This window comes from Erigeron canadensis, chromosome 9, assembly GCF_010389155.1.
Source record: "Erigeron canadensis isolate Cc75 chromosome 9, C_canadensis_v1, whole genome shotgun sequence".
NCBI lineage: Eukaryota > Viridiplantae > Streptophyta > Magnoliopsida > Asterales > Asteraceae > Erigeron > Erigeron canadensis.
Window position 1 is genome coordinate 26,167,434 of NC_057769.1, and position 27,522 is coordinate 26,194,955.

Here is a 27,522-nt window from a genome sequence, read left to right on the forward strand (position 1 = left end):
ATACTTTTATCTTTGAAGCATTTTGTTTAAGGTTTCTGTTTCCCTATAGTTGCTACAACTCTGCACGTCCCCCTTGTTCTTATAGATAGGTATGACCTCGCTAAGTCTCCATTCTTCTAGCATTTTTGCACTTGTCCAAATCTTGTTGAAAAGGCTTGTCAGCAAGCTTATCCCCACATCTCCCAAGCATCTCCATGCCTCGATAGGAATTTGGTCTGGACCTGTTGCTTTGTTTCTCCTCATCTTCTTTAGGGTGAGCCTTACTTCCTCTTGGCTGATCCTCGGAGTATCGTCGTCGTCGCAACATATATCTGAGTGAGTACCGTGATCGATTCCTCCTTCACTTCGCCCCGACTCTCTCCTATTAAACAGGTTGGCGAAGTACTCTTCCCATCTTTTCCTAATGTCTTCCACCTTCACAATGCTCCGTCCGCTTTCATCCTTAATATAGATGACGTCTCCTAAATCCCTACGTTTTTCTCTCCCTTGCTTTAGCAATTTTGAATATATTGTTTTTGCCTTCCTTTGAGTCTAGTTTCTTATACAGTTCTTCGTACGCTCTTTCTTTTGCTATAGCTACAATCTTCTTTGCCTCTTTCTTGGCTTCGTAGTATCTCTGCCTAGCCAAGGACCAGTCCTCATTTGTCCCGTTTTGCTTGCTCTTGATAAGTTCTTTAAAGCAACTAAGTTTTGTCGCAACCTTGGTTTGACCTCTTCACTGATCCACCAAGATTCCCTACCCCCTTTCCGCTGACTACCTGTCCCTCTTGTTTCCCCTAGTACCGCCTTTGCCGTATCCCTCATACCCTTTGCCAAGTGTGTCCACAACTGATCAGCATCTATATGCTCGCCGTTTTGAATCTCTAATGAGAACCTCGCGTTGGTCGTCGATCTAAACGCCTCTGCTGCTTCACCCATAAGGTTTTTCCAAAGGATTCTTGGTTGCTCGTCTAATCAAGAATAAATCCAAAATTAGCAGTTTATGTTGGGAGTAGCAACCCTCTTTAGGGAGGACCTTGCAATCTTTACAAGCCCTGAAGTCTCCTTTACGCACCAGGAAGTAGTCGATCTACGGTTCATTGCCGCCGCTCTGGAAGGTAATCAACTGAGATTTCCTCTTTCGGAAGAACGAGTTTGCTATAATCAGGTCATGCGCAAAAGCGAAATCCAATATCCTGCGTCCCTCATCATTCCTCCGACCAAATCCTAGACCCCCGTGTACACCCGGGTAGCCGTCTGACTGTACTCCTATATGCCCATTTAAGTCTCCTCCTAAAACTAGTCGTTGGTCATCCGGGCAACTCCTTACGAGCTCATCCAGTGAGTCCCAAAATCTCTTCTTCTCTCCCTCACTCCGGCCCGATTGTGGGGCATACGCGCTGATCACATTTATCGTCTCCTCTTGTATCACTAATCTCACCAACATCAACCTATCCTCGTGTCTTTCCACATGTACTACAAAGTCTTTAAGTTGATCTGTTATGATGATCCCTACTCCATTTATCGACTTAGGCGCTCCAGAATACCAAAGCTTGAATCCATTCCCATCTCTAGTGCTTTTACCTGTCCACTTAGTTTCCTGAAAACACGCAATGTCTATTTTACACCTAGCCAAAGCGTCTTCTAGCTCTAAAAGCTTTCCCTTAAGTGTACCTACATTCCAGCTCCCTAATCTAAGCCTAAAGGTTCTCTTTACTCTAGCATTAACCCCCCTATGCCTGCCCGTCCCCGAATCAGAAGGACATGACCTCACGTAACCATTTGCAAGAGTCAGCTTAAACTAAAACTCTACAAGTAAATATACTAATCAAGTAAACAACAACAACAACAACAACAACAGATTAATAATATATCAAGAGAACCTTAAATTAAATTTCCCCTTGAAATCAGGGATTTCTAAGATCTAACAAAGCTTAAACAAAAATAATATATCAAGAAATTATCCTAAATAATAACAATAATATTATTAATAACAATAATAATCTATCTATATAATAATCTATCTATATATCTAAATAACAATATTATTAAATATATATATATATATAGGGGACAATCAAATAAGAACAGTTTTAAAATAAGAACGGTGAAAACACTTAAAGAATATCATTTTGATGTATTAAAAGTCCATAAAACTAACATAGTGCTTAACTAATTATCATTATTTAACTGTTTAATAACACATTGATCCGTCAAAATCGAAAAAATCACGTTTTTTGGTGGATGTATTATTTTGAAGAATATGTATCCAAGATGGATGCACAAAACAAAAAACATGATTTTCTTGATTTTTACAGGCCAATGTGTTGTTATACACTTAAATAATGATAATTAGTTAAGCACTATGTTAGTTTTATGAACTTTTAATACATCAAAATGATGTTTTTTAAGTGTTCTCACCGTTCTTATTTTAAGACTGTTCTCACTGGAGTGTTACCCTATATATATATATACATATATACATACTAGGTTTTTGCCCCGTGCGTTGCACGAACTGACATTAAATTTATAACAATTAATTTAACAATTAGAAAAAAGATTTCCATTAAAGTACATATATATTCTTTTTGAAATTCTTGTAACCTAAAATATAACCTGCAAAGATTTTCAAGAAAGAATTGTTACTTCTATTAGTGAAAGACGTATATTAAGACACTTACACCTTTACATCATATGGTTAATTACAACAATACTCATGTTAGCAAGGAAGAAATGTTTTATCTTAAGTATTTTCACTATCACCTTTACCTCAATTACATGTATATTAACATACAACACTCGATGCCCCTACAACCACCGATAGTTGTCACAATCGCCACCAGTCTCAGTCCCTACCAAACCATAGTTTTTGCTACCGCCGTTACAACGCGCAGATATCGTGTTAATATTAATGAAGTTCTAATAGACACCATGTGTTGATACACAAGGGTTAAATGGCATCCTCTTTATCTTCTAAATGTCGTCACTACCACATTTACATCAATTGTATTTACATTAACATACAACACTCGACGCCGTCGCCACCACCAATAATCATTGTCGTCACCACCTGCACCGTCACTACCAGACCGCAGCTATCACCATCGTAGTTGCAACACGCAAATACTATGTTAGCGTTATGAAATTTGTTTAGACAACCCGTGTTAGATATAAAATATATGATATATCTAAATTAAAAGTTGTTCACGTATTATACAACTATAAAATAAAAAATTTTATATCTTAAAAGTTATACAAAACTAAGAATTATGATTTTTTTTTATAAAGTAAATTATGCAAAATCTTTTAAAATACATAAATTTTTTTGAATTTGGAACATGCTTCTAAAATATATTTGTAGTGAATTCTTATTAACCGATTTATGTCATAATATTAATATTATATATTTCCGGTAAGAAACTATTATTATATATTTCTTTTTAAATATACATGTTCATTGTAATATAACTATATAAATGATAATATAAAAAAAATTAATTTAAGAATTTGATAAAGCTTTAATTAAATATTTTATACTCTATAATTTAATTCAAACTAAATACAATTTTTGTGTGAAAAAAAGATAGCGGTGGGAATTTGTTAGTGAAAGAAAGATTGACTTTCCATACGGCCATACTCGTAGCGATATTAATTTGACGTGATATATTTCGTTTTGTATTATATTTATTTAATGTTTGAAAAAGTTAATAAATGTTAAATTAGATTAAGTGGTTTGTGTTTGAATTTAGTAGTTAGAGGTAATGAGTTCTAATCTTACTTAAAGCTTTTTAATTTGATATTTAAAATTGATAAAAATTAATGATTATGTGGATGATGATTTGTCAAGTTATAGTAGACGAACAACATATGAATGCCACGTAGGAAAAAGATGACGTGGCGAACAAAGAAGTACGCCACATAATTAATTGAAGATAGAGAATTATATATATATAGAGATTCTAATAAAAAGTTTCAAAAATAATTATTATTTTTTTTTAAAAATGGAAAAATAAAAGATCTTATGTCAAATCCTTATAAAGTGTCTAATCAAGGGTCCAATTGAAAAAACTAAAAATAAAAATATTAAATAGAAATATTGAAGGAAAGTTTTTTTTTTTTTTTTTTAAAAAAGAATATGTATTATGTTATCGTGTTGAACTAAATGCTAAAAGCCCAGATGAGGGAATCAAGTGTTTTGTTCATTTGAGGCCTAAATTTTCTTTGGAAACTAGGGGACAAATCTTGACCATTGGATTATTCCCTAAAAAATAAATCCCAACCCTTGATATCTCCCCTTCCCGTCGTCTCCTTCCTCCCACCACACACACACACACACAAACACAAACACACACATAGATTCTCTCTTTCTCCCCCGTTTTTCCGACAACGGCTCCGGCGACGGGATCTTGAACCACGACCATCTCCACCTTTATCTCTAACCGGCGATGACGACCAACTCCTCCTTCTTCTTCTCAGGCGATACAACCGCTGGAAAATGCAACAACTTCGCCGGAAAACTTCAAACGCCGATAAAACCTTCGTTCCTTCGAATTAGAACATCAAACTTACACCAAAACACTCACAATGACACCGTGAACAAACCCTGACCAGAAATTAATCCGATCTACACTCGCCGGAAAACTTGAAAAACTCACCGGAAAACTTAAAAACGCTATAGCTTTGTTGTGTTCTTCGAATTAACGCATGAAACTTGTACCAAATCACTCAGAAACACATTCCGCACAAACCCTAGCCAATAAACACTGTTTTCGAGCTCGCCGGAAAAATCACAGTGTCGCCGGAGAAGATTCGACGACGTTAGTGTCTTAGTGATTACCAATCAAGCTTTGAAAGATGTGACCATCATATCTTACACATAGCAAAGTGGATTCCAGTGAAAAATACCCACCAGAAAATGCCCGACACAGAGGCTCGAAGTCTGAGCATACCCATCGTCTTAATTAAGTATACGTTATAGCATAGTGGATTCTCGTGAAAATACCCACTAGAAAACTGTCCAACACAGGGGCTCGAAGTCAAGTTCTAGGTTAAAAATTCGATGCCTTTGACTAGGCCAGAACTTTAATGGCTATTGACTTATTGAGTCAATGTTTTAAGGACCCTATTTAATCAGAATCCTAAATTAGTCGCTCATCTCAATCTTCTATATATCTATATATGAGACAGATCGATGGTTATTTATTTACTATATTTTAAAGGATAGGAAGGTTGAATATGTTAAAAATAACCACGTTTAACCCCGACATCTATGAATTATATGATATATTGAAATATTGAGAGTTATTTCAAATTAACCCCGAAATTTACCGATTATGTGATTTGAAATTTAACGTTTTCCTCATAATGTAATTTCAATACACAGATAGTATATGGTGCCTAAATGCCATTAACAGTAAATTCAAGGACTTAATTATGTACAAATCAAATATACTTACAACCTATATATACACAATCAACAAAGGAATCTGCCAATAGATACATACATCAGCTAGCAGCTCTTTTCTTCTTTCCGAACCCTAATTTCCAAAACCCTTAAATTCTTTCCTAAAATCAATGGCCCCAAAACAACCTGAATCAAACCCTAATCATTCTTCATCATCTGAAGAAGAAGATGAAGAAGAAGAAGAAGCTACCGGCTCAGAAGACTCACAATCTGAATCACAAGAAGCCTCCGATTCCGATTCCGGCGAAAATAAACAAACCCCAGATCAAAAAACGTTAATTTCACAAACCCCATCAAAACCCACCAACAATTTGCAAAACCCAGATCAAAATATGTCAGAATCTGAAGAAGAATCAGGTTCTGACACAGATTCCGACGATTCTCCGCCTAAAACAACCGCCACCGCCGCCGGAAAGGCTGTTTCGGCGAAACCCATTTCGATGAAGAGGCCTGCGCCGGTAACGGAGAAGTCCCCGGTGCTGGAAGTTAAGAAAGCTAAGAAAGATGGAAGTGGGGATGATGATAGTAAAAAACAGCTGTTTCAGAGGCTGTGGAGTGAAGAAGATGAGATTGTGATATTGAAAGGTATGATTGATTATAACAAAGAGAATGGTGAGAGTCCTGTTAATGATATTGGTGCATTTCATGATTTAATTAAGAAATCGTTATCTGTAGATGTTAAACAAACACAATTGTCTGATAAAATTAGGAGGTTGAAAAAGAAGTTTGTTAATAATGTTGGTAAGGAAAAAGATGGTAAAGATAGAAGCTTTTCCAAGAGTCATGACCAGAAATGTTATGATTTGTCGAAATTGATTTGGGGCGGTGGGATGGAGAGTAAAAAGAAGGCTGTGTCGAAAAATGGTGGTAGTGTTGTTAAGGTTAATGTTGCTAGTGGGAGTGGTAGTGTTGCGAAGTTGAATGGTGGTGTTGATAGGAAGGGACATGGGGTTGTGAAGGTGGAGGAGGGTATGGATGTGAATCGGTTTGTTAGGTATGGGGGTAACGAGGGGCCGGTTTTGGTAGAGGAGATTGTGAAGGGTGGAATGGAGTTAGTTGGAGGGTCGAAACGGAAGGAGTTGGAGGAGAAATGGAAGGCGTTGAAAAGGCAGGAACTTGTGCTTTGTGTGAAACGGATGGATTTGTTTAAAGAACAGGCGTTGGTAGTTATTGACGCTGTTAATTCGTCCGATAATTGAGGTAATCTAAAGTTTTCTGTTGATGGAAGGTGATGCCCTCAAGTTGGAGCATATCAAATGTGGTATTCAATAAGAACTCGTAGTTATCTTAGAAATATGTGTTTGCTAGTAATTTTTTATACTTTTTTTTACTTGAAATTGTGAACTTGATATTAGTTTTTTGATTTTTGAGAAAATAACTTGTTTCATGATTTTGTCAATGGTTAAGCTTGTATATTTCATTCCGTAGCTGGATGAGTTTTGTGTTTTATAGTTTATCAGTAGTTACGTTCATTTTCTGCATTAATGGTATTTGCTATGCATGTCCCTGTTTAATACAGAGTATTCGATTCTGCGTATCTTGCATTAATTTTTATTCCTTATGTGCTATCTTATGGTTCACATTGTGTCCCCATGATTTCCGTTAAGAATCTTAATTCTAGAGATATGTTGACGTTGAAGCCATACATATCAGTTAGTTTGGGTATTCTTTTATCAGTTCCAATAAGGTCAATGGTGGGTGCCAATAACTGATAGCTTTGTACAATAAATGAGTGCTGCTCAGCAGAGTGAAATACAATAAATGAATTTCTGATAGCTTTGTATCTCATAGAATTGTGGTTGAGACAAGTCTCTGTCTTTAGAACCGATGAACAAATTGCATCTATTTTAGCGTGGGCAGAGTTGTCAACATGGGCGGGCGAGGGATCTCTTTTGGCAGTAGGTCTTTTGTTAGGATTTTGTGAAACAGATTAGTTTTACTGTCAAAATCTTTTGCCTATTTTTTAACTGTAATATACAGAGTATAAATTTGATTTGTCAGTTGTGATTATAAAAAGTAAGAGAGTTTGGGGACCAAATAGCGGGTACAAGTAGAAGAGGTAGAGGCACAAAACACGTGAGTCGGTGCCAGGACAAGATTTCTAGAAATCTCGACACCTAAAAGAAAGAGCGCACTAGATGGGTGTAGTTGGCTTCGAGAAACTATATAGAGGTTGTATGTGCCAAAGATAAAGTTCAATCGAACGTCAATCTGTTTGACGCGTTCTTCTAGCTTAATACTTTTAATTTGGCCATTTGAGATAACACAGTACCCAAATTGTTCCATCTATAAGTAAATGTTATCCGGCTTGTGTTTGACATATTTTTTGTTGTGGTGTGGTTGGCTTGTAATTTACTCTTCAGTAGGAACCAAAATGAGCAACTCTGGAGCATATGACTACTTTCATGGCTTACTTTCAAGCTCCAGTGGCGTACGTATGTACGAGTAGCCTGAGCTTGAATCCAAGCCTTGTAGATTAGTGTGACATGAGCTCATGATGTATTTTGAACGATTTTGAATGGTTAGAGTTCAGGACGCTTGTAATTCTGCAGCATACTTTGATAAGTTTGATTATGTCATGATGGCTTAACTTCAGGTTATATCTGAATGCGTCAATGGTTTAAAGGCAACTGAGGTGTGAAGCAACATAATCTATCACATGTGTTCAAATAGCTTATAATGTCCGGCATTTATACGAGTCTTCTCTGATTTATCAAACATGACATCAGGTGTTGCATGTTTGAATTGGATCCTCCTCTAGATGATCTTGTTGTTGGTTTTGCAATCACGAGTAAGCAGTTTTGAACCTTGAGGTTGTGCAGAAGGTATAAACATATCAGCCTTTTCTTAAATTCCAAAAACTAGCCTCCAGCAATTAGCCTTCGGTCAGTGGATTGGCGTACTCTTTTTCTGCTACATCATAATCCTAATTCTTTTCCCTTTGCCCTTGAAGTTCTGTCTCACACTCCGGCCTGCCTTTCACTTGACTTTTTTAATGCTGCATTTCTTTTAAGATCTGCTTGAGATCTCAAGAGTTGTTTGTTTTAGATCCTCTCCTGGGGTCAACTTTTGTTTCAACGTTTGTTTCTGTTGTCAAAGTATATCCTCTTCCTAAACCATATCAATTTTGTTGTATTTCCTTTTAACTTTTCTTTTCCTTCTATTTTTGATAGATCAACATTTTATATTAGTTTTTCTTTTAGCCTCGGCCTTAAGACGGATCTAAAGTTCTTCTTTCGAATCGCGTGGAATAGATATCATATGAATGCGATATTCTATTCTGGTACGTCACATTCTATCTAGTTTCCAGTAGTGTGAAACCTGATACATGTCTTGAAGTCTATTTGTTGTATAACAGCAACATTCAAGTCTCGGAGATTTCTTTCCTTTTTCCTGCCTTTCAGAATCACCAACAAATAGATAGTCGTTACAAGTAGTGGGATCGTACAATGAGTGATACATCTTCAAACATATAGTGATCGAATAATAATACTCCAATTATGTTTTGATCTGATTTTACACTTTTAATGTTAATGAATAACTTTTAACAAACTACAATTCTAAGATGTTGATATAACAATATGACGCATCGAGTTTGTAGCTATAGTGTGCCATATCGTTATACTAACAGTTTTTATAGCTATAAATGTATTGAATTTATATAATCATATATGAACTACGGATATATTTGATGAAAAGCTCAATTACTTACGAGTTGGGTGTGGCAAGAGAGGCCAGCCTGTCGGCAACTAATAGACAAAAAGTTGGTGATATCTTCCAAGGTATTGCAGCGGAGATATAAAGATAAAAGTTTGTGATGTGGATATAAAAGAACTCACGACTATGTGAATGTTGAAAAAATTTTGTTCTAAAATGTCTATGCTTTCATATTACTCATATTCTCCATTGATCTTCACAATCGTCTTCTGAGCACATATTATTGTTTTAGCTATATATATCTATAGTTAACTCATATTAGTAAAGGTGAGGTAAGTATTGATGGCAAAGCAAAGAGGGGAACGAGACAAAAATGACATTGAGAAGTATGGTAAGTCCATGGGGGCATTTGCGTCTTCAAGTAACATGAGGAACAAGTGTGTTTGGCGAATCATTAAAAATAGCCAAAAATCTTAAAAAATCGTAACAATTTAGTCGGTATCGTTATTTTACGTCGATATAAGGTTATCAATAAAAAAAATTGTGTTACCCGTCCCTATGAATCCTGGGTCCGCCACTGGTGTATGCGTCTTCAAGTAACATGGGGAACAAGAGTGTGCAAGATTATGGACGTGATTATAAATAAACTCAAATACTTCAAAGTAACTGCTTCTGATATCCATGTTCAAGATGGTGCTCTTAATGGAACTGCAGCTAGTTATGGTGGTGGTAGTGGTGTCGGTAGATTTAACAATACTTATGGCACTATTGCTTCTCAAAACTCATCAATTATGACCATTTCACGTAAAGAAAAAACACGTCCACGTGAACATATTTATTGATATTTGATTATTTCATTTATTTTACGCATCACCCCTGAAGAAGGCTGGTACTGCTACTAAGACGCTGTAAAAATTGGTTGTTGAGATGGTCCTCACGAGTTACTTGATGTATAACCGTACTTGTGGTACTTTACAAACAGGGAGATACACTCGATTTTGTCACTTCTTGCAGAAGTCATATAAATTCATCTTGAGATCAAATTTATCATCTTAATTCAATGATGGGATCCCAGATTTTAGGGATTTGCTATGCTAAATAATACATTCCTTGATCTTAGGAATTTATTCTTAAACTTGGGTTTATTTTCTTTCCATGTTTCATGTTTGAGGATCACGAATTATGAAGATGTCATGCTCTAAGTATTCCCATTTGGTAAAATGCTCTACCTTTTTAACCTAATAACGTAACAAATTGACAAATACCATAGTTTATCTAATTCATTCAATCATATATTTTGTGATGCATAAATGATGAAGATTTCTTTACAACGGAACATCGGAGGGATACTCTTGTCCATGTTTCTTGACAGTTTTTCTTAGAATAGCTTCTTGCTCGGTTAGGTTCTTAGAGGGGATATCGTAAACGTCGGTGAACATATCTGCAACTGGAGGCTTTTCTATCTTTTCTGCAACCTGAATCGCTTGTGCTAACTACAAAAAGCATAATCAGTTCAACAAGTTAAATGGATGATTATTATGTTATTAATCTAATGAATATGAATAACTCCACATCAAGATGCGCGTTGCAAAAGAAAGTCAAACATAAAGTCATGACTTTTACCTGTTTCCTTATGCTGCTTTGATGTTTGGAATCGGCCTCAGCAGTCCACCAGCCTTTGCCTTCAATCCATTTCCTATACCTCTTTATAGGGTTTTGATCACCTCGCCACCACTTTATTTCATCAACTGGGCGGTACCTGGTTGAATCATCTGACGTTGTGTGGTGTCCTGCTCTATATGTGAGGGCCTAATTATTAGCACACAATTGCAAGATTAGCCCAACAAAAGAACTCTAGTATCCCAATCCTTTTGAACTTATCATAATCTTATCTTTATAGGGCCGTATAGTGAATTTTCTATGTTCAGAAACCCCACCGGGTAGCTTGAACCTACATATGGTGAGTAAAATCTAAGTCATCTTGCACGTATTCAACTAACATGAGATGCATCCTGATGGGAGGTGGCAAAATTGGCGGGTCAGGTCAGATTGGCCTAACCAGATGCACTCAGTCCATTTTCTAAAAAGTGTTTGGTCAATTAGGTAAGATTATAGAAATCACATTAACCTATTTCATTCAATAACAATGTACTATGGCGACTTCCAAACCATTTGACCCAGTCAGGCCATTTTTGTATTAGCTGAGTTCTTTTGGTTATACCCATTTGACACATTAGATTACAAATAAACCCTATGTAAGTTAATATGGATTGAAATTATCACCTGCAAAACTTAGTATTCAGATTAGTTGCACAAATTTTATGTATTAAGAACCACATTGTCCTCGTAGTAAATGTTACTTATACTGAACAAATCAAACCTGTATTCAAATCCAAAGAGTAAATAGTCTGACCTCAAAAGTGATTGTGTACCTAGTTACCTAAATGGAAATTTATGATACGAAAAGGAAAGAACAAACCTCAATTAAAACAGGTGTGTTGTCTTTAATAGCCATTTTACGCGCCTCAGAAACAGCATTATAGATAGCAAGAGCATCATTACCATCTACTCTAATACTAGGAATTCCATACGCCTTCCCTTTAACGACAACACCATCACCTACCACCGACCATTTAACCAAAAAGTCAATAATTTAACAAAAGTAGGAATATAACAAATCGGATGAAAAGATTTTCATACTTCGAAATTGTTCATGGACTGGTGTGCTAATGGCCCATCCATTGTTTCGGCAGAAGAAAATCACTGGGACTTCCAAAACGGCAGCAAAGTTCAAAGCAGCATGGAAATCTCCCTGTGATTATTTGGAATAACAAAGTTAGAACAATCAAATGCTAACTTCATAAATGTACAATTTATGATCCATTAACTTAAAATGTAGCAATTTTAAAATTTAATATTCTGTGTTTACCTCACTGGTGCCACCATCACCAAAATAAGTAATTGCACATGAACCTTTTTTTTCCATCTTCATAGAATATGCAGCACCGACTGCATGTGGGATTTGTGATCTGGAGTAGACAGAAATTGAATAACAGTCAAGCATCAACCTATTCAGTATTATTTAACAGAGCACAAACTCCTTTTGCTGAAAAGTATCAACTGCTTGAGCGTAAACTACTAACTATATATGGCAAACTGGGTGGGTAACAGATCAAATTTGGTACTTTTTGTACGGGTCAAAGTGAGTAACCTGAAATACTTTTGGTAGAAAACTTTCACATTTATCTACAAATCATTAAATGTGACATGAATGCATGTATTATTTCAACAGAACCATACTTTGAATAAACTGATATACAAGGTTTTATGTTATATAAAGTACAGTTTGTCCGTTCAACCCATTTAAGCTATTTCTGTTTACACAATTTTAATGTGTGACCCATTAGAGATATAACATAAGCTGGATCGACAACGTCATAAGCAGATTGATTGAAATTGCCAAATTGGCATCTACTACAAGGTATGCATAAACAAAAGTTGATTACTTACGCTACTGTTGATGCCACTGTAAAATAATTGAGCTTTTTAGATCCATAATGGATAGGCATCTGCCTTCCTTTACCATAATCATATTTGTTTCCGAGCAACTGATTTGCAAACTCTTGTATAGTAAATCCTCTCCAAAGTAGAACCCCGGGCTCCCTGTACTGCATTATAACAAGATTTTTCATATCATTATTGGCTCCACTTTAAGCTGAAGTGACAAATTACACAGAAAGATAGAACGAAACTGACCTGAGGAAAAACAGAATCATCGTTATCAAGAGCGGCTGCAGATGCAATATTGATTGCTTCCTCCCCTGTTGTGGTTGCATAAAACGATATCCTTCCTTGTCTTTGCGCCTCGTAGAAGATTGTATCCATAACCTCAAGTGTTAGCATGTCGGTATACATCTTGACAGCCAATTCTTTACTGATCTATATACCCAAACACAACAAGATCATAAAAATACACGTTTTGAAACGAAAAAAACAAAAAGGTAACAAAATTTAGTTGTTTACGTTAAGTGAATCGATGTTGGACAACAATTGACCATTGTCATCGAGAACGCGGTAACAACGGACCCTTTCGTCAGTAGAACCGGATACAAATGTCAGTTTCGGGGTAAAGTTGACTTTTCCACCTGGAAAATCTAGGACTTGCTGGGATGGAGCTTCATCAGGCAACTGCATTTAAATCAAAATATTCATATTTAACGATATCTCAACTAAAAGGCGATTTCGATGAAGGTTGACTTTTTTGGTCCAATAAGTCAAACTTAGGATTCAAATTTAATATAGACAGAGGTAGACTAAATTTAAACTTGCTTCTACTGCCTAACTAACATTAAAAAAAGAGCAATACTGGCATATGTAATCACAAATGTAACCTATTGTTATTGTGTGTATATATATATGTGTGTGTGTGTATATATATCCTATATATATAATGATGGATAACTTAAATGAAAAACAACATGTAACAAAAAAAAAAACATTAATTTATTAATATGATAAATATATGAAATACTGACCTGATCAAGACTAGTGGTAGAATGCAGTCTTTTGGGAACATAGAAGGATCCGAAATAACGATATAAAACATTAATATTGTTAGAAGAATGATTATGATTTACATGTTTTGGAAATTGTGATAATGGGGTATGGTGGTGAGGAAACGGTGATTTATTATTTTGAACAAGTGGTAATTTTTTGGAAATGTTTTGATTGTGAGAAATGAAAAATTTTGATTTTGTTAAGAGACAAGAAGCCATCAGAGAGAAGCAGATTGATTGAAGGAAAACACAACAACAACAATTCAAGTGAAGTGAGAGTGTTATATATAATCCAAATCTAGTCCGTTTCTCCTATTTAGAGTTTGTTCTTTGTCGTTTTGTTATTTTTCTAAAATGATAATGACAGCCCTAAGGGTTGTCATTAACAGCTTATTATATGCATTGTCATCAATAACTTATTACATGCATAAAAAGTAGTACTCTATAGATCAATAATCGCCCCTGAATTTTCGCAAGACAAAGTACAATTTTTAAAGCATCAAGTTAATTAATACTGCGGCCCTTAGGGCTGTCATTAACAAAACTCTTTAGCTTTTACTTGGTATTTTAAATTTTAAATAATAATAATATTATACGCACTAAATAGCTATATATTTACAATAAAATTAAACAGTAAACTTTTGATATAAAAAATATAATTTTTTATACACGTTAAATGTAGTATTAAGGGTTGGTATTTTACATTTCCTTGAAAAATAAATCGAATATATCAATGGATGATACACGAATGTTGTTTCTTTATTCTTCTCAATCTTACTTTTTGATTTGCAGGAGCAACAAATCAGATTTTATAGATGTTTATAGTCTTATTATATTAATTGCATATATCATTTTTCTTCAAATAATCATATATGTTTTTGTCAACGTTGATTGTGTCATAAGAAATTTGATAAAATCATTATTTAAGTTGGTTAGCTAGGTAGGAAGATGTAACGTAAAAAGAAAACGCAAGTGATTGGTTGAATTGGTCAATGAATGAAATTTTGACTAGGTAAACTAGTATTATTTTAATCGTAATTGTGATGAATTTAAACTTTAAACTTGTAGTTGTGCTCGATAAGAGTTACGAGGAACGGACAATAATACATGTAATCTTGAATCCAAATAAGTCAAGGTATCGATTGTGGTCCACTGGGAGCCATTAGCAAGTAGTGTTCGTATGAACCTATAATTTTTCATTTTCTCTTTCAAACACACATTCTGGTATGTAACGTTGACAAGTGCTAACTATCGTGTACATAAGATCCGAGTTACTAATAGATTTCAACTGGAGAAGTAAATGACTACGTAAATATGGATTACAAGTTGATTATAATATAATTAGTAAGACGCGTTCATGATAGACATCTCGTTACACCGGAACGTCAGATGGATATTCCTGCGCATGTTTTTTGATGGTTTGTCTAAGAAACGCCTCCTGTTCAGTAAGATTTTGTGGTACAACATCATATACGTCGGTAAACATGTCCCTAACCGGAGGTTTTTCTACTCTCTCTGCATTTTGAATTGCTTGTGACAACTAAGTACAAAACAAGTTGCAAAAGTTAGATAACGCAAATCAAAAACAGAATAAAACTTCATTGGATTTTGTTACAACCAATTGTTTACCTGCTTCCTTATGCTGCTACGATGTTCTGATTCAGCCTCATCGCTCCACCAGCCTTTAGTATCGATCCATTTTCTAAACCTTTTTACAGGGTTTTGATCAGTTTTCCATGATTCTATTTCCTCAACTGGACGGTACTTGGTTGAGTCGTCTGATGTTGAATGGTGTCCTGCTCTGTATGTGAGGGCCTGTTATTAAAAAGAACAAAAAATAGGTTTTACTTTTCAGAATTAGATATCAATATATCAAAGATTCAAAGTCATAGTTCAAACTGACAATATAAGTACAAGGAAAACTTTGATATGGATCAAACCTCGATCAAAACTGGTGTTTGTTGTTCAATAGCCATTTTACGTGCCTCAAAAACAGCAGAATAGACAGCAAGAGCATCATTTCCATCTACACGGATGCTAGGAATTCCATATGCTTTTCCTCTTACAACAATACCATCACCTACGATTGACCAAATGCAACAAAAGTCAACATTTTGATTACTGTACTAATTAAAGGGTTGAAGGAAGTGACCTTGACCCCAATATCCCTTAGCTTGGATACCCACCTATACCACCCCGTAAGGCTTTGGGTTCCGGTGAAGCACCTCCACTTAATTCCCACAGGATATGGGCATCCCCAAGGATCGAACCCTCGTCATTTAAGACTTCCCCTATGGGCCCTAAGCATCATGGCGGGTACCACTGGGCTATCGCCACATTGGTCATTTTGAGTACTACTTAAGATGTGGTAAAGAGCATAGAGATGCATAATATTACATACTTCTAAGCTGATCATTGATTGGGGTACTAATGGCCCATCCATTGTTTCTGCAGAAGAAAATTACAGGGGCCTCCATGACCGCAGCAAAGTTCAAAGCAGCATGGAAATCTCCCTGTGATCAGTTGTAATATGATTTGAATAAGAACAGCTATTTCAATAAACATATATTATAATTGACAGTAATTATGACATGAAACCAACGTGCTGGTAACTTTGACCAAGTTGATTTTAGTTTGCGCTTGTGATGATGTGGTGCCTGGTGACTGGCTAACTTAGACTACTACTCATGATGAAAAGTTTTCAACATTTGAGTTGTTTGATGACTTCAAACACACTTATATACAGTAGTTTGTTATCTTTTTATGCATTTAATTAGCGAACAATTAAACAATGAACATGATTTCTTGTTTCAAAATGCAGCATTATGAGGTTCATATTTACCGTACTAGTGCCACCATCACCAAAATAAGTGATAGCACATGAATCTTGTTTTCCAATCTTCATGGAATATGCAGCACCGACTGCCTGAGATATCTGTGTTCTGTAGTCATTAAAATTGGAATATGTCATTTAACAAATTCAGAAATATAGACGGTTTTAAGTTATAGGTGAAAATCGGCATATGAAAGTAAGGTAATATCTTACGCGACAGTTGATGACACTGTAACGTAATTGAGCTTCTTAGAACCATAATGGATAGGCATCTGCCTTCCTTTTCCATAATCATATTTGTTTCCAAACAACTGATTTGCAAACTCTTGTAAAGTAAATCCTCTCCACAACAGAACTCCAGGCTCCCTATACTGCATACCGGAGTCACATTTTGAATCTTAGTTCAAACATCATAAACCTTTTAAACGCTATTTCTGATACTTGGCATGTCACAATAATGTTACTTTTATGAACACACATACTGAGTAGGCGATTAAGCGACAGGAAAAACAAAAAATTGATAAACTTTTTCAAGTATTTTAGAAGTAAGTAACCTGAGGGAAGATAAAATCGTTCATGTTAAGAGCAGCTGCTGATGCAATATTGATTGCTTCCTCCCCTATTGTGGTCAGATAGAAAGATATTCTTCCTTGTCTTTGAGCCTCGTAGAAGATAGTATCCATAACTTGAAGTGTTACCATATCCGTATACATCTTGACCGCAAGTTCTTTGCTGATCTTTACGTTTTAAATCCACAGGATCATTTCTCTGTTACTTTAGGAAAAAAGAGAGAAAAGCAGAACTTTTGGTTAAATAAGTGACTTTGCGGTTTACCTTAAGTGATTTACTATCGATGATTGGTTGGCCACTTTCATTAAGCACTCGATAACAACGGGTCCTTTCATCATTACTACCAGCTATGAATGTCAGGTTTGGAGTGAACTGAACTTTTCCACCTGGAAATTCTAGGTGTTGGGATGAAGGTCCTTCACTAGATAACTGCTTCAAAATAGTCAGGAATCAGGATATATTAATATGGACTAAATGTACATCAAACGCAAAATAATGCCCAATATCGCAGACATACTTCTGCAGATTTAAGTTTAGGTATGTGTCCGTAAATAAATAAAACATGCCAGTTGCAAAGGTTTAAAAATGTGTTGATTAATAAGTCCTTATTTTGTAACAAATGTACAATTCAGAGAGTCATTCAGTTGTAAAAGGAGTTCTGAAGCAATGCTCAAATGCCAACAAGGCCTTTAAAACACCTATATTTACTCATGAACAAATACTTATGAGTTGTCCCAAAACTACAGTCATTCATAGGACAAGGAGCGGCTCGATACTCAACCTTGTTAGGTATTTTAACACAAAAACGGCCGAACCTGCCAGGCCCTACACGGCATCAAGAAGGTTGTTAGATAGGGAAATGTTAGCTGAACAACATGTGTTCTATTTCCTAAAGTTGGTTTCATAACTTCAAAGTAGGTATGCATCCAATTCAAGTCTGACTTTGATTTTATTAATTAGCTATTGACATATTGTTAGATACTTAGATTTAGATTCATGGAAAATATAATGACTTGTTAAGCAGAAGAAAAAGGATTACCCAAAACAAAGTCTTAATCATTAAAAAGAAGGAACCATATTGGCTCCCTAATTCGTCAAAATTCTTCCCACTTGATGTAAAAAGTCAACCTATAAAATCTTTACTTTGAAAAGCTTTGGTTTACAGTTTTAAAATAACCAAAATCTGTCTCCATTTTTTATCTTGTTTCACAACTAGTTTGACCTAAAAAGTCAAAAACTTCCTTTAATTTCACATATGTAGATATGTGAAAGCGAGTTAGTTTATTATTCACTACACTATTTTAATACGATATGTTTCCAAATAACAGTCAAACTTCTATATAGATAAAGCATAACTTATAACTATAATATTCATATGTTCATATTATGCATGTTTCAAATTAGTATTAGTAATAACCTTTTATAATAATTATATAATTCTTTTAAACTTTGATATCTTTGTATAACGGACAGTTATTTTGGTACGATAAAAGTAATTAAACTTTCTAATAAACATCACAGGATGGTACGGACAATTATTTTGGTACGATAAAAGTAATTAAACTTTCTAATAAACATCACAGATGGTACTAATCAGAAACAACATTTAATAATAAGCCAATAGAGATCATAAACAAATACAATTTCATGAAACTATTATAATAAAGATTAATTATTACTTAGAATATAGAAGGATACTTTTTTTTTATAGTAATGTGATACCAAAACATATGTACAGTTTGTTACCTGTCATATCAATATAGTAAGCTTCCTTTTTTTTACTAATAATAACAACATTTTTAAGTTGATATTGTTACATTCTCTACTATTATTAATAGATAAAAAATTGCGGAAAATGATCGATTTTATAGTAGATGTTGTTGAAGCTATTAAAAAGTAAAATTCGGTTTGCCCCTTGAAGTTTAATAAAAATAAGTATGACCAAAAGTAGGTGCTGCTCTGGCTAAAATTTTCCAAATTAAATTTGTATTTGTAATATGTAAAACATGACAATCATAAATAATCCACAAAACAAATAGATAGTTGTCTATTGTGCATTATGATCCTTAAAACTAATGACTAGTATTAAAGTTTATCTTCTAACCAACATAATCATCCAAACCAAATAAGATAGTAATATATATCATATCATAAAAAAAAAAAAAAAAGTAGCCGAAAACCGACCTGATCATCATCGTGCCTTACACTACTAGTAGCAGTATGCGAACCTCTTCCACCATAAACAAAATCGAAAGAACGCGTTAAGGCAATTGAAGAATTTGCATAGTTTTTAGCAGCAAGTAATGGTGAATTAGAAGAGATAGTATGTAGCATTTGGCGCGAAAACGGAGAATTACTAGCAAAAGAAGTATGCTTATTAATGCCCAACATGAGAAACTTACTAGATTTTAAATTTTGCATGATCATATTCTTGGATTTTGATAAATATGATGAAGCCATGATGGAAAAACAGAGGTGTGTTTTTTAGAAGTAAGAAGAGAAAATGAACAAGTATGTTATAATGGTGATTGTACTAATATATTGAAAGAAAATGCTATTTATGGTGAGTGGTAATTACCAAACTCATAATAGATAAGAATTAAATAGAAAGTGCACAAGATGGGTTTCTGGTGTAGGTGGAAATGAGTCAAAATAGATGATAAAAACAAGTGTTGGGTGTTTGGTTGGTGTTGCATGGGCCATATTATGGACAAATAATTTCTGAAATACTCCATCTCTCCAAGTTCAATGTTTTTCATTTTTTTTTTCCGAGTAAGCTAATACGTACTCGTACGATGTATAATGTTTTATAAAATATACAAGCTAATCAACCCGTATATTATGCGGGCATTTGAATAGAATTTGATTTTATAATGATACACCTTAATGGACGTGTTTAACTTTTTATTAAGTTGAATACTATCATATTGTATATTTTGAGTAAGATTATATTATAATAATCAATTTCGATCTACATATATGTTTCTCATTTCAATAGAAACTTTTCATGATCATTTATTAAAAATATTTTAAACTCATAATATATTATAATAAACTTTCATTATTCTTTTTATTGTCTACTTTTAATTATTATTGGATGATGTCATAAAAAGTCAAAATTATATATTAAAAAGTCGTCTTTAATATAAAATGACATCATCACAATCTTGTTATATTAATATAAGAGATATGTTACTAAAATTTATATTAAATTCTTCAAATTTTAAATCATAATCTAACTATATATTTCGTCATCGAGGAGAAACTTCAATGGCAAGGCAGTCTCCCAATGAAGAAATTTGGACCTGGGTTGTTCGAATTTTGAAAGAAATACGAATTTACCCTATTAAGCGTCGTGCTTTCGTGCAGATTAGTATGAGATTTTCTTTCAAAGGGTATTTGAAATAAACTATTTTACTTCGAGAGAGCTCTCTAGCACGGACCCAGTTAGAACAATGTATGCTAGACTTTCCGCTGTCGAATCGCGACATGAAGTTTCAAGCGAAATTCACCTTTAAAAAAAATAATTTAACGATTTTAGTAATAATTGGATTAATAACTGTAACACCCGTCGTTTAAAAACTTGGATTTTTAAAAAAACTTTGCCAAATGGCTTTAAAAATAAGCAGAAAGGATCACTTTTGAAATCTGCCCCATCCGTAACTGATGGTACCTTTAAAATTTGGTGTTACTAATAAGCATCATCAAAACACTAAAAGTAAATCCAAGTATTGTGTAACACCCCGGCTAGGCTCGAAATACTACCGAAAAGATATAGCGTATACATGGGATTATCGTAGAACATGAACTATATGAAAATAAAGGGATTCGGTGAATCCATCATCAACAAACAAGTACATAAAGCATAATGCAAATAGGGGCAAATGAATCCTTGATCCATGTAAGACTAAGCCCAAACTCTAGCGCAAGCATCCATCAACCATCACGTCTTGGATTCACAAGGTTACCTGAAAAGTGTACTAAACAAGGTCAACACTAGGTTGTGAGTTCGTAGGGGCAAATGACAAGGATCTAATGCCAAAGCCATTCACAATATGAACTAAGCTAATGAACGAGGAACACACTTACAGTAAGCCCTTAAAAGGCACAAGTACTCAATATAGGTTGGCTCATAGCGCAACCTGGACCCACATGTATCCGTTGCACAATCATACCATAACTAGAACACACATAATGCACAAGAACACGAAATGCCGATATCAACAAATATCCATCAAGTTCTAAAATGTCAAACATGTCCATCAATGTCCCTCATTTGTTCTCATGTCATCCAATTGTCATCAAGTACGTATAGCACCCGTTTATTGCACATGCACACATTGTCCCTCTATTGTTATCGATATTGTCATCAAGTGCATAAGTATCCGTTTAATGTCATCAAGTACATAAGTACCCGTTTAATGTCATCAAGTACGTAAGTACCCGTTTATTTGTACATGCACACATTGTCCCTCTATTGTCATCAATATTGTCATCAACTACGTAAGTACCCGTTTATTGTCATCATGTCCATCAACTCAACCATGCACAATGCACATACATTTCATACGACTTTAAATTTAAGGAATCTTAGATGTTTGTATACAAGGTCACCCGCAGCCTTCCCACCACATCTCCAACTCATTAAATGTATCATCGTCTTCCATGTATGTACAACTACCCTAATCATAAATAAATCAATCATACTCAAACAATACATAATCAATCAATGTCCATCAATGACCCTCACATATGTACTCACATAATGAACTACGCAAGGTATTTAGAATACGCATTGTAAACAAGAACAAGTAATAATGATATCAAGAAGTATCTAACAAGTTCTATAATGCCCAACATGTCTATCAATGTCCCTCAATTGCACTCAATTACACGTAATATACCTGATTATACTCAATTGCGCGTAATGTACTTCATTGTACTCGATTGCACCATGACCATCAATGTCCACCCAGAAACAAACACTATGTGTAGATACTTCGTACGATACTACTTTTAAAAGGCCTTTGATGCTTATATATAGGGTCACCCGCAGCCTTCCTACCACATCTCCAACCTTTCGAAGGTATTATTGTCTTCCATATATACACAACTAACCTAAAAGTCAACCAAACACGTACATACAATAATCATATAACAACCACGTATTTACACGTTAACAATTCCATCAATCAAACAATGTCATCACTCAAGACACTCAACATATGCACAATCAAGTCATGTCATCATCAAGGAAATCAAACGTATGCTCAATTGAACTATGTCATCAATCAAGGCAACACATAATTGCACAAACAACAAGTTAACACACAAAGGTTGTATACTTTTCAGCCCAAATCTCAAACGAGTAGGGAGCTATGAACTCACCTTGATCGGCAATAACAAGTTAATATCAAGCTACGAATGCCCAATGGTCGTCAAAAGTCCACAACCTAACAATATATGTCACAATACAAGACATGGTCAATACTAGTTATACTATACCACAATTTCCCTAAAGATCTTTTATAAGTCATTCGAGAATGTTTAAATGACAAATGAAGAGTTTTGGTTAGACACGGTTCAATGACTTAGCCCCAAAATTTCACTTGAGAATCAAAGTGTTTAGAATTGTGTTTAACCAATTTCGTTAACCTTAGTATGTTAATATAAGACCAATAAACAAGTTTTGGATCATTAAAAGTCGACCGATAACCGAACGAAAAAGTTGGAGAAGAACAGAAAAACTGCGGCCACTCGCATGGTCGCCCGTGTGAGCATCTGTATTATGGGAAAACTGCAGCCACAAGCACTGAGCGTCTGTCTGAGCGGCCGTGCTCCTATTGGCAGATTTTTGACTCCAAGATCGACTAAGGAAGCTCCAAAACACATTTTTATGCATAAATCACCATATTTTAACATCATTGAACATAATCCACATCATAATTTCAATCCATAACATCAAATCCTTGCTCAAATCCAATTTGACCCATTTCAAAACCCTAATTGAACCCTAATTCGTTTTGGAACCCAAAATTGACCAAGAACTCATGGGTTTGTTTTAGAAACATGATTATTAACATAAAATGATGAATTTGAGATGAGTTAACTTACCAAATCTTCTCCCAAGTGTCAAAAACCCGTTTTTGAGCTATGATGGAAGGTTTCTTGCACTTTAAATTCCAATTTTTTTGTATATGATGAAGAAATGATGATAATGATGATGATTCTTGTATAAATCTTGCTCAAACAACACTAATTGAAGAAGAAATTTAGAGATTGAGAGAGATGAGTATGTGTGTGTGTTCTTGGGTGTGTTTAGAGAGAAAGAGTGAAAGAGAAATGAATGGATGGGGAAAGATAAGAGTATGGTGAGTTGGGTAGGTCATAGGTTGGGTGAAACCCATGTAGGATCCATTTCAAGTTTCTAACTAGATTAAATGTCGTCTAACACCGCAAAGCCAATTAATCTAAACGTCATCTCAAGATGTTAATTCGATTAGCATGACTAATTACCTCAACTAGAACATAAGTCCCGAGTTGAACGATAAATTGATCTATATGAACACATTGCACTTAAATGAACTCCAAAAGACTTAAATTATATTACTAACTAAATTGTTAGCCAAGTTGCACAAATAGTCAACGGGTCAAAAGTCACGGTTGTTACATCATTCCCCCGTTAAAGGAATTTCGTCCCGAAATTCGACAAAACCCTAGTTAATGAACAAATGTGGTTACTTAGATCTCATATGGTCCTCTTGTTCGCAAATGAACTCGGTTTCACGTCTTGCACTCCGCCTAACTTTGACAATCGTGTGATATTTGTTCTTTAGCCTCTTGGTCCTCGGTCTAAAATCTCTACCGGCTCTTCAACAAAATTGAGCTTCTTGTCTACTTGAATCTCGTTCATAAGCACATGTAATGTAGGACCCGCCAAGCACTTCCCTAGGTTACAATTATGGAACACGTCATGCGCACCATTATGTTCTCAAGGTAGCCTCAATTGGTAAGCCACTTGCCCACTCGTTCAATGATCTCAAGGGTCCAATGTACCTTGATCTAAGTTTGCCTCTCTTTACAAAACGAACCACACCTTCCGACGGGAAGACTTTCAAAAGCACATAACCACCCACATTGAACTCCAATGGTCTACGCCTCGCATAGGCGTATTTCCTTTGTCTCTCACGACCAATTGTAATCTCTCCTTGATTTGAGAAATCGCCTTTATTGTCTCGACTACTATTATTGGACCGATAAGTTGGCTTCCCTCAATCTCCACTCAAGCAAGTGGAGAACGACACTTTCTACCATAAAGTGCCCTAGATGGAGCCATTTGAACACTCGCATGGTAAATATCATTATACGAGAACCCAAATAAAGTAAATGATCTTCCCAAGTTCCACCAATGTCAATAGCACAAGCCCTCAACATGTCTTCAAGCATTTGAATGGTCCTCTCGGTTTGTCCATCCGTTCGAGAAGGAAACGTCGTACTCATGTCAAATTGAGTACCCATTGCTCGTCGAAAGGCTTTCCAAAAAAATTGAGTTATACCGGATATTACCTTCAACAACAATAGGACCCGTACTCCTTACTTAGACACCACTTCTTCAATGTACAAATGCGCCATGGTGTAAAATTTATCGGTCTCGCGAATGGCTAAGAAATGAGCCGACTTCTTCAACCGATCCATAATCACCCGAATAGTATCATGAACCTTGCTTGTCTTCGGCAACTTCTTGATGAAGTTCATTGAAATTCTTGCCCATTTTCTCAAACGAGTTTTATGTCATCTCCAAGTGATTCATTTTATTCAACCAGTCATATCGCGGTTAAGTCTTTTCCACTCTGATTAATATTAGGTTCTATTAGTTGTAGACATGTAACACTTATTATGACGATTTGACATATAGTCAGCGCACTCGTGACGTGTTGCACCCATTGTTTCGCGGCTCATTCATTGAAGCTAACCGTTTGCTCTCATTTCCGGTCTTCCCTTTGACAATGGAAGGGTTCATGTCCACGGCATCCAATCCTGACGGTACCCCATTCGTGTGACAGGCAACGATATAGCAATCCATTTAAATTTCTATAAGTTTTGAGAATCTCACACTATAAGGACTCGAGCTTCCCGCATCTCACGTGTGGCTCGCACCATGGCACTTAATTGGCTCATCGTTCCCCTATTTATGAGCTCTCGATTGCGCATTAAGCTAGGCGTTCAATTAGATCAACATTAATTCCATCTTTGCTCACCACATGACCGAGGAAATGAGCTTCTTCTAGCCAACTTTCATTTAGAGAACTTCGCCTACAAATTCTCTTTTCTAAGCAATTCTAGCACTTCGCGTAAATGTTCGGCAAGATCTTCCTTCATCCTCGATTAAACAAGTATATCATTACTAAGGGCAATGACAAACTTGTCCAAGTTGGGCCGCCACACCCGCTTCACCAAGCCCATGAACACAGTCGTTGCATTAGTCAACCCAAACGGCACACAACGGTGTATTCTAAATGCACATACCTTGTAGGAAACGTCGTCTTGAGATGTCATCTTTATGGACGCGCAGTTGGCTCTAACCTGAACGAAGGTAAATCTTGGAGGAGGGATTTACACCCTTCTAGTTGATCAAATAAGTTCTCATTTATCAAAAATGGCACTGGTTCTTCATCGTGAGCTTGTTCAATGCCCGGAAATCGATACACATCATAAAAGATCCATCCTTCTTCCTGATAGAAGCTCCCCATGGCGATTGGCTAGGATAGATGAACTCTTTCTCTTGAAGCTCTTTAAGTTGATGTTCCATTTCTTGCATCTCCGTTAAGGCGAGTTAATAAGGAGCTTTGGCTACCGATGCGACGTTAGGAGTTCGTTTGATACAAAATCAAGTTGTCAAGACGTGGTAAACCAGATAAATTGTCTAGAAGCACATCGGGAAGGTCATGAACAATATGAATGGTCTTCAACCTCAACCATTGTAGCGGTAGCACTAAATACTTTTGAACTAGAAGGATCCGATGTTTCACCTTGAACTCTTAAGACCTTACCGTTAGACAATGGTATCTTGACCACTCTTTCATCACAATCAGTAACCGCATTAATCGTCAACATCCAATCTAAACCCGTAATGACGCCAAAACTTCCCATATCGAATGACACAGAATCAATGAATAAATCAAAGTCGTTTAAAGTCAAGATACAATCACGAAGTACTTCACTAAGTCTAGTTAGAGTACCATTGACCATTTCAATATCAAGCACAAGGTTTAAGGCACGAGGATGAATATCTATCGAATGAATGAAGCTATGCCCAGCATCAGGAATCAAATAACACCGTGGCGTAATTATTGTTAAGAGTAAATGTACGCGATACCACATTAGGATCATTGCGAACTTTAGTAGTACCCGCCTCAAAAGTTTACTTAACCCCCTTTTCTCTGGTTTCGTCGTTTTGCACAACATCCCGCTTGTCATCATAATTGCTTGGCAACACCCACCAGTACGTTTAATTGTATCCACCATAGTAATGATCTTAAAGTTTATGAACCGAAGGTTAGTCTCAAATCTCTTACATGTTAGTCACACTAGTAGTCAATGCTCTCATACCGACATGTCACACATAAATCATATCTTTACACTAAGGAAAAAGTACTAATGTTCTAGGGGAATCATTATGTATCATGCCATCTTACCAAGTTAACAATAATTGTTCCTCATCAAGCCACATACTTATGTTCAATACAACACACAACTACACAACTAAAATAAGTGGTCCAAGGTATAATCCGAATTCGATATGCTCTCTAGTTATCGTCTGGGTATGTATACAGGGTGTACCAGCGGCTAACCCTCCACCCATCCAACTCCCATTAAGCATATCAGTTCCTTATTATACTCTAGGCCAACATGTGCAATCCATGATGTCATTAACTTGTTATAATATCGGGTAACCATAAAATAGTTGATCAGGCTCTTTTAGGGTTGCCACAATATTATATCATGTTAATGCCATGACTTCATCTTGCCCTATACCATCAAACAATATCAATTCAATCATCTCAATCCAACAAGATGCACATGACCTCATTGACTTCAAATAGCCACATTGACCTCACGCACTTGACCATCACACAACAACACATTGTTCGTATCAACTCAGTTGTACTCATGTTATCACATTCATCACACTGAACTTGCCACAACATAACACATTGTTCACATTGTACTCGTCACAAAACAACACGTTGATCACATAGTACTCATCTTAAACCAACACATTGATCACATAGTATCCATATCAAAACAGCACATTGTCCAATTGTACTCATGTCATTATGTATACGATCCTGCCTACGAACTCTTAGTGTACACTTACAAGGTTCATACAATTCACATTGCATTCAAAATTCCTAACCATGCATGCTATATGAAGAGTTTTAACTTAAGCCGTAGTCTAGGTC

At 35.6% G+C, this 27,522-nt stretch overlaps 5 protein-coding genes across 5 annotated transcripts; 1 reads left to right on the top strand and 4 right to left on the bottom strand.

Annotated features, from left to right (window-relative positions):
- Positions 1-6: 6 nt before the first annotated feature.
- Positions 7-918, bottom strand: LOC122583425. The gene is made up of 2 exons (XM_043755829.1): positions 581-918; positions 7-469 (listed from the first exon to the last, which is right to left on the bottom strand). The coding sequence occupies exons 1-2, from the start codon at positions 916-918 to the stop codon at positions 7-9; spliced, it is 801 nt and encodes a 266-aa protein (XP_043611764.1).
- A 151-nt stretch (positions 919-1,069) lies between these two features.
- LOC122583426 (craniofacial development protein 2-like) lies at positions 1,070-3,084 on the bottom strand. The gene is made up of 2 exons (XM_043755830.1): positions 3,070-3,084; positions 1,070-1,780 (listed from the first exon to the last, which is right to left on the bottom strand). Exons 1-2 carry the CDS (start codon positions 3,082-3,084, stop codon positions 1,070-1,072), a joined length of 726 nt encoding a protein of 241 aa, XP_043611765.1.
- Positions 3,085-5,462: 2,378 nt separating this feature from the next.
- LOC122581741 (probable transcription factor At1g11510) lies at positions 5,463-6,892 on the top strand. Its single transcript, XM_043754010.1, has one exon. The coding sequence runs from the start codon at positions 5,554-5,556 to the stop codon at positions 6,640-6,642; it is 1,089 nt and encodes a 362-aa protein (XP_043609945.1). The 5' UTR covers positions 5,463-5,553; the 3' UTR covers positions 6,643-6,892.
- A 3,462-nt stretch (positions 6,893-10,354) lies between these two features.
- LOC122581579 (2-oxoisovalerate dehydrogenase subunit alpha 2, mitochondrial-like) lies at positions 10,355-13,893 on the bottom strand. The gene is made up of 9 exons (XM_043753813.1): positions 13,636-13,893; positions 13,124-13,288; positions 12,857-13,039; positions 12,611-12,768; positions 12,030-12,129; positions 11,801-11,912; positions 11,580-11,719; positions 10,724-10,909; positions 10,355-10,593 (listed from the first exon to the last, which is right to left on the bottom strand). Exons 1-9 carry the CDS (start codon positions 13,873-13,875, stop codon positions 10,426-10,428), a joined length of 1,452 nt encoding a protein of 483 aa, XP_043609748.1. The 5' UTR covers positions 13,876-13,893; the 3' UTR covers positions 10,355-10,425.
- A 938-nt stretch (positions 13,894-14,831) lies between these two features.
- Positions 14,832-19,578, bottom strand: LOC122582201 (2-oxoisovalerate dehydrogenase subunit alpha 2, mitochondrial-like). The gene is made up of 9 exons (XM_043754560.1): positions 19,244-19,578; positions 17,324-17,488; positions 17,044-17,226; positions 16,703-16,860; positions 16,499-16,598; positions 16,058-16,169; positions 15,597-15,736; positions 15,286-15,471; positions 14,832-15,196 (listed from the first exon to the last, which is right to left on the bottom strand). The coding sequence occupies exons 1-9, from the start codon at positions 19,517-19,519 to the stop codon at positions 15,029-15,031; spliced, it is 1,488 nt and encodes a 495-aa protein (XP_043610495.1). The 5' UTR covers positions 19,520-19,578; the 3' UTR covers positions 14,832-15,028.
- Between the last annotated feature and the right edge of the window lie 7,944 nt (positions 19,579-27,522).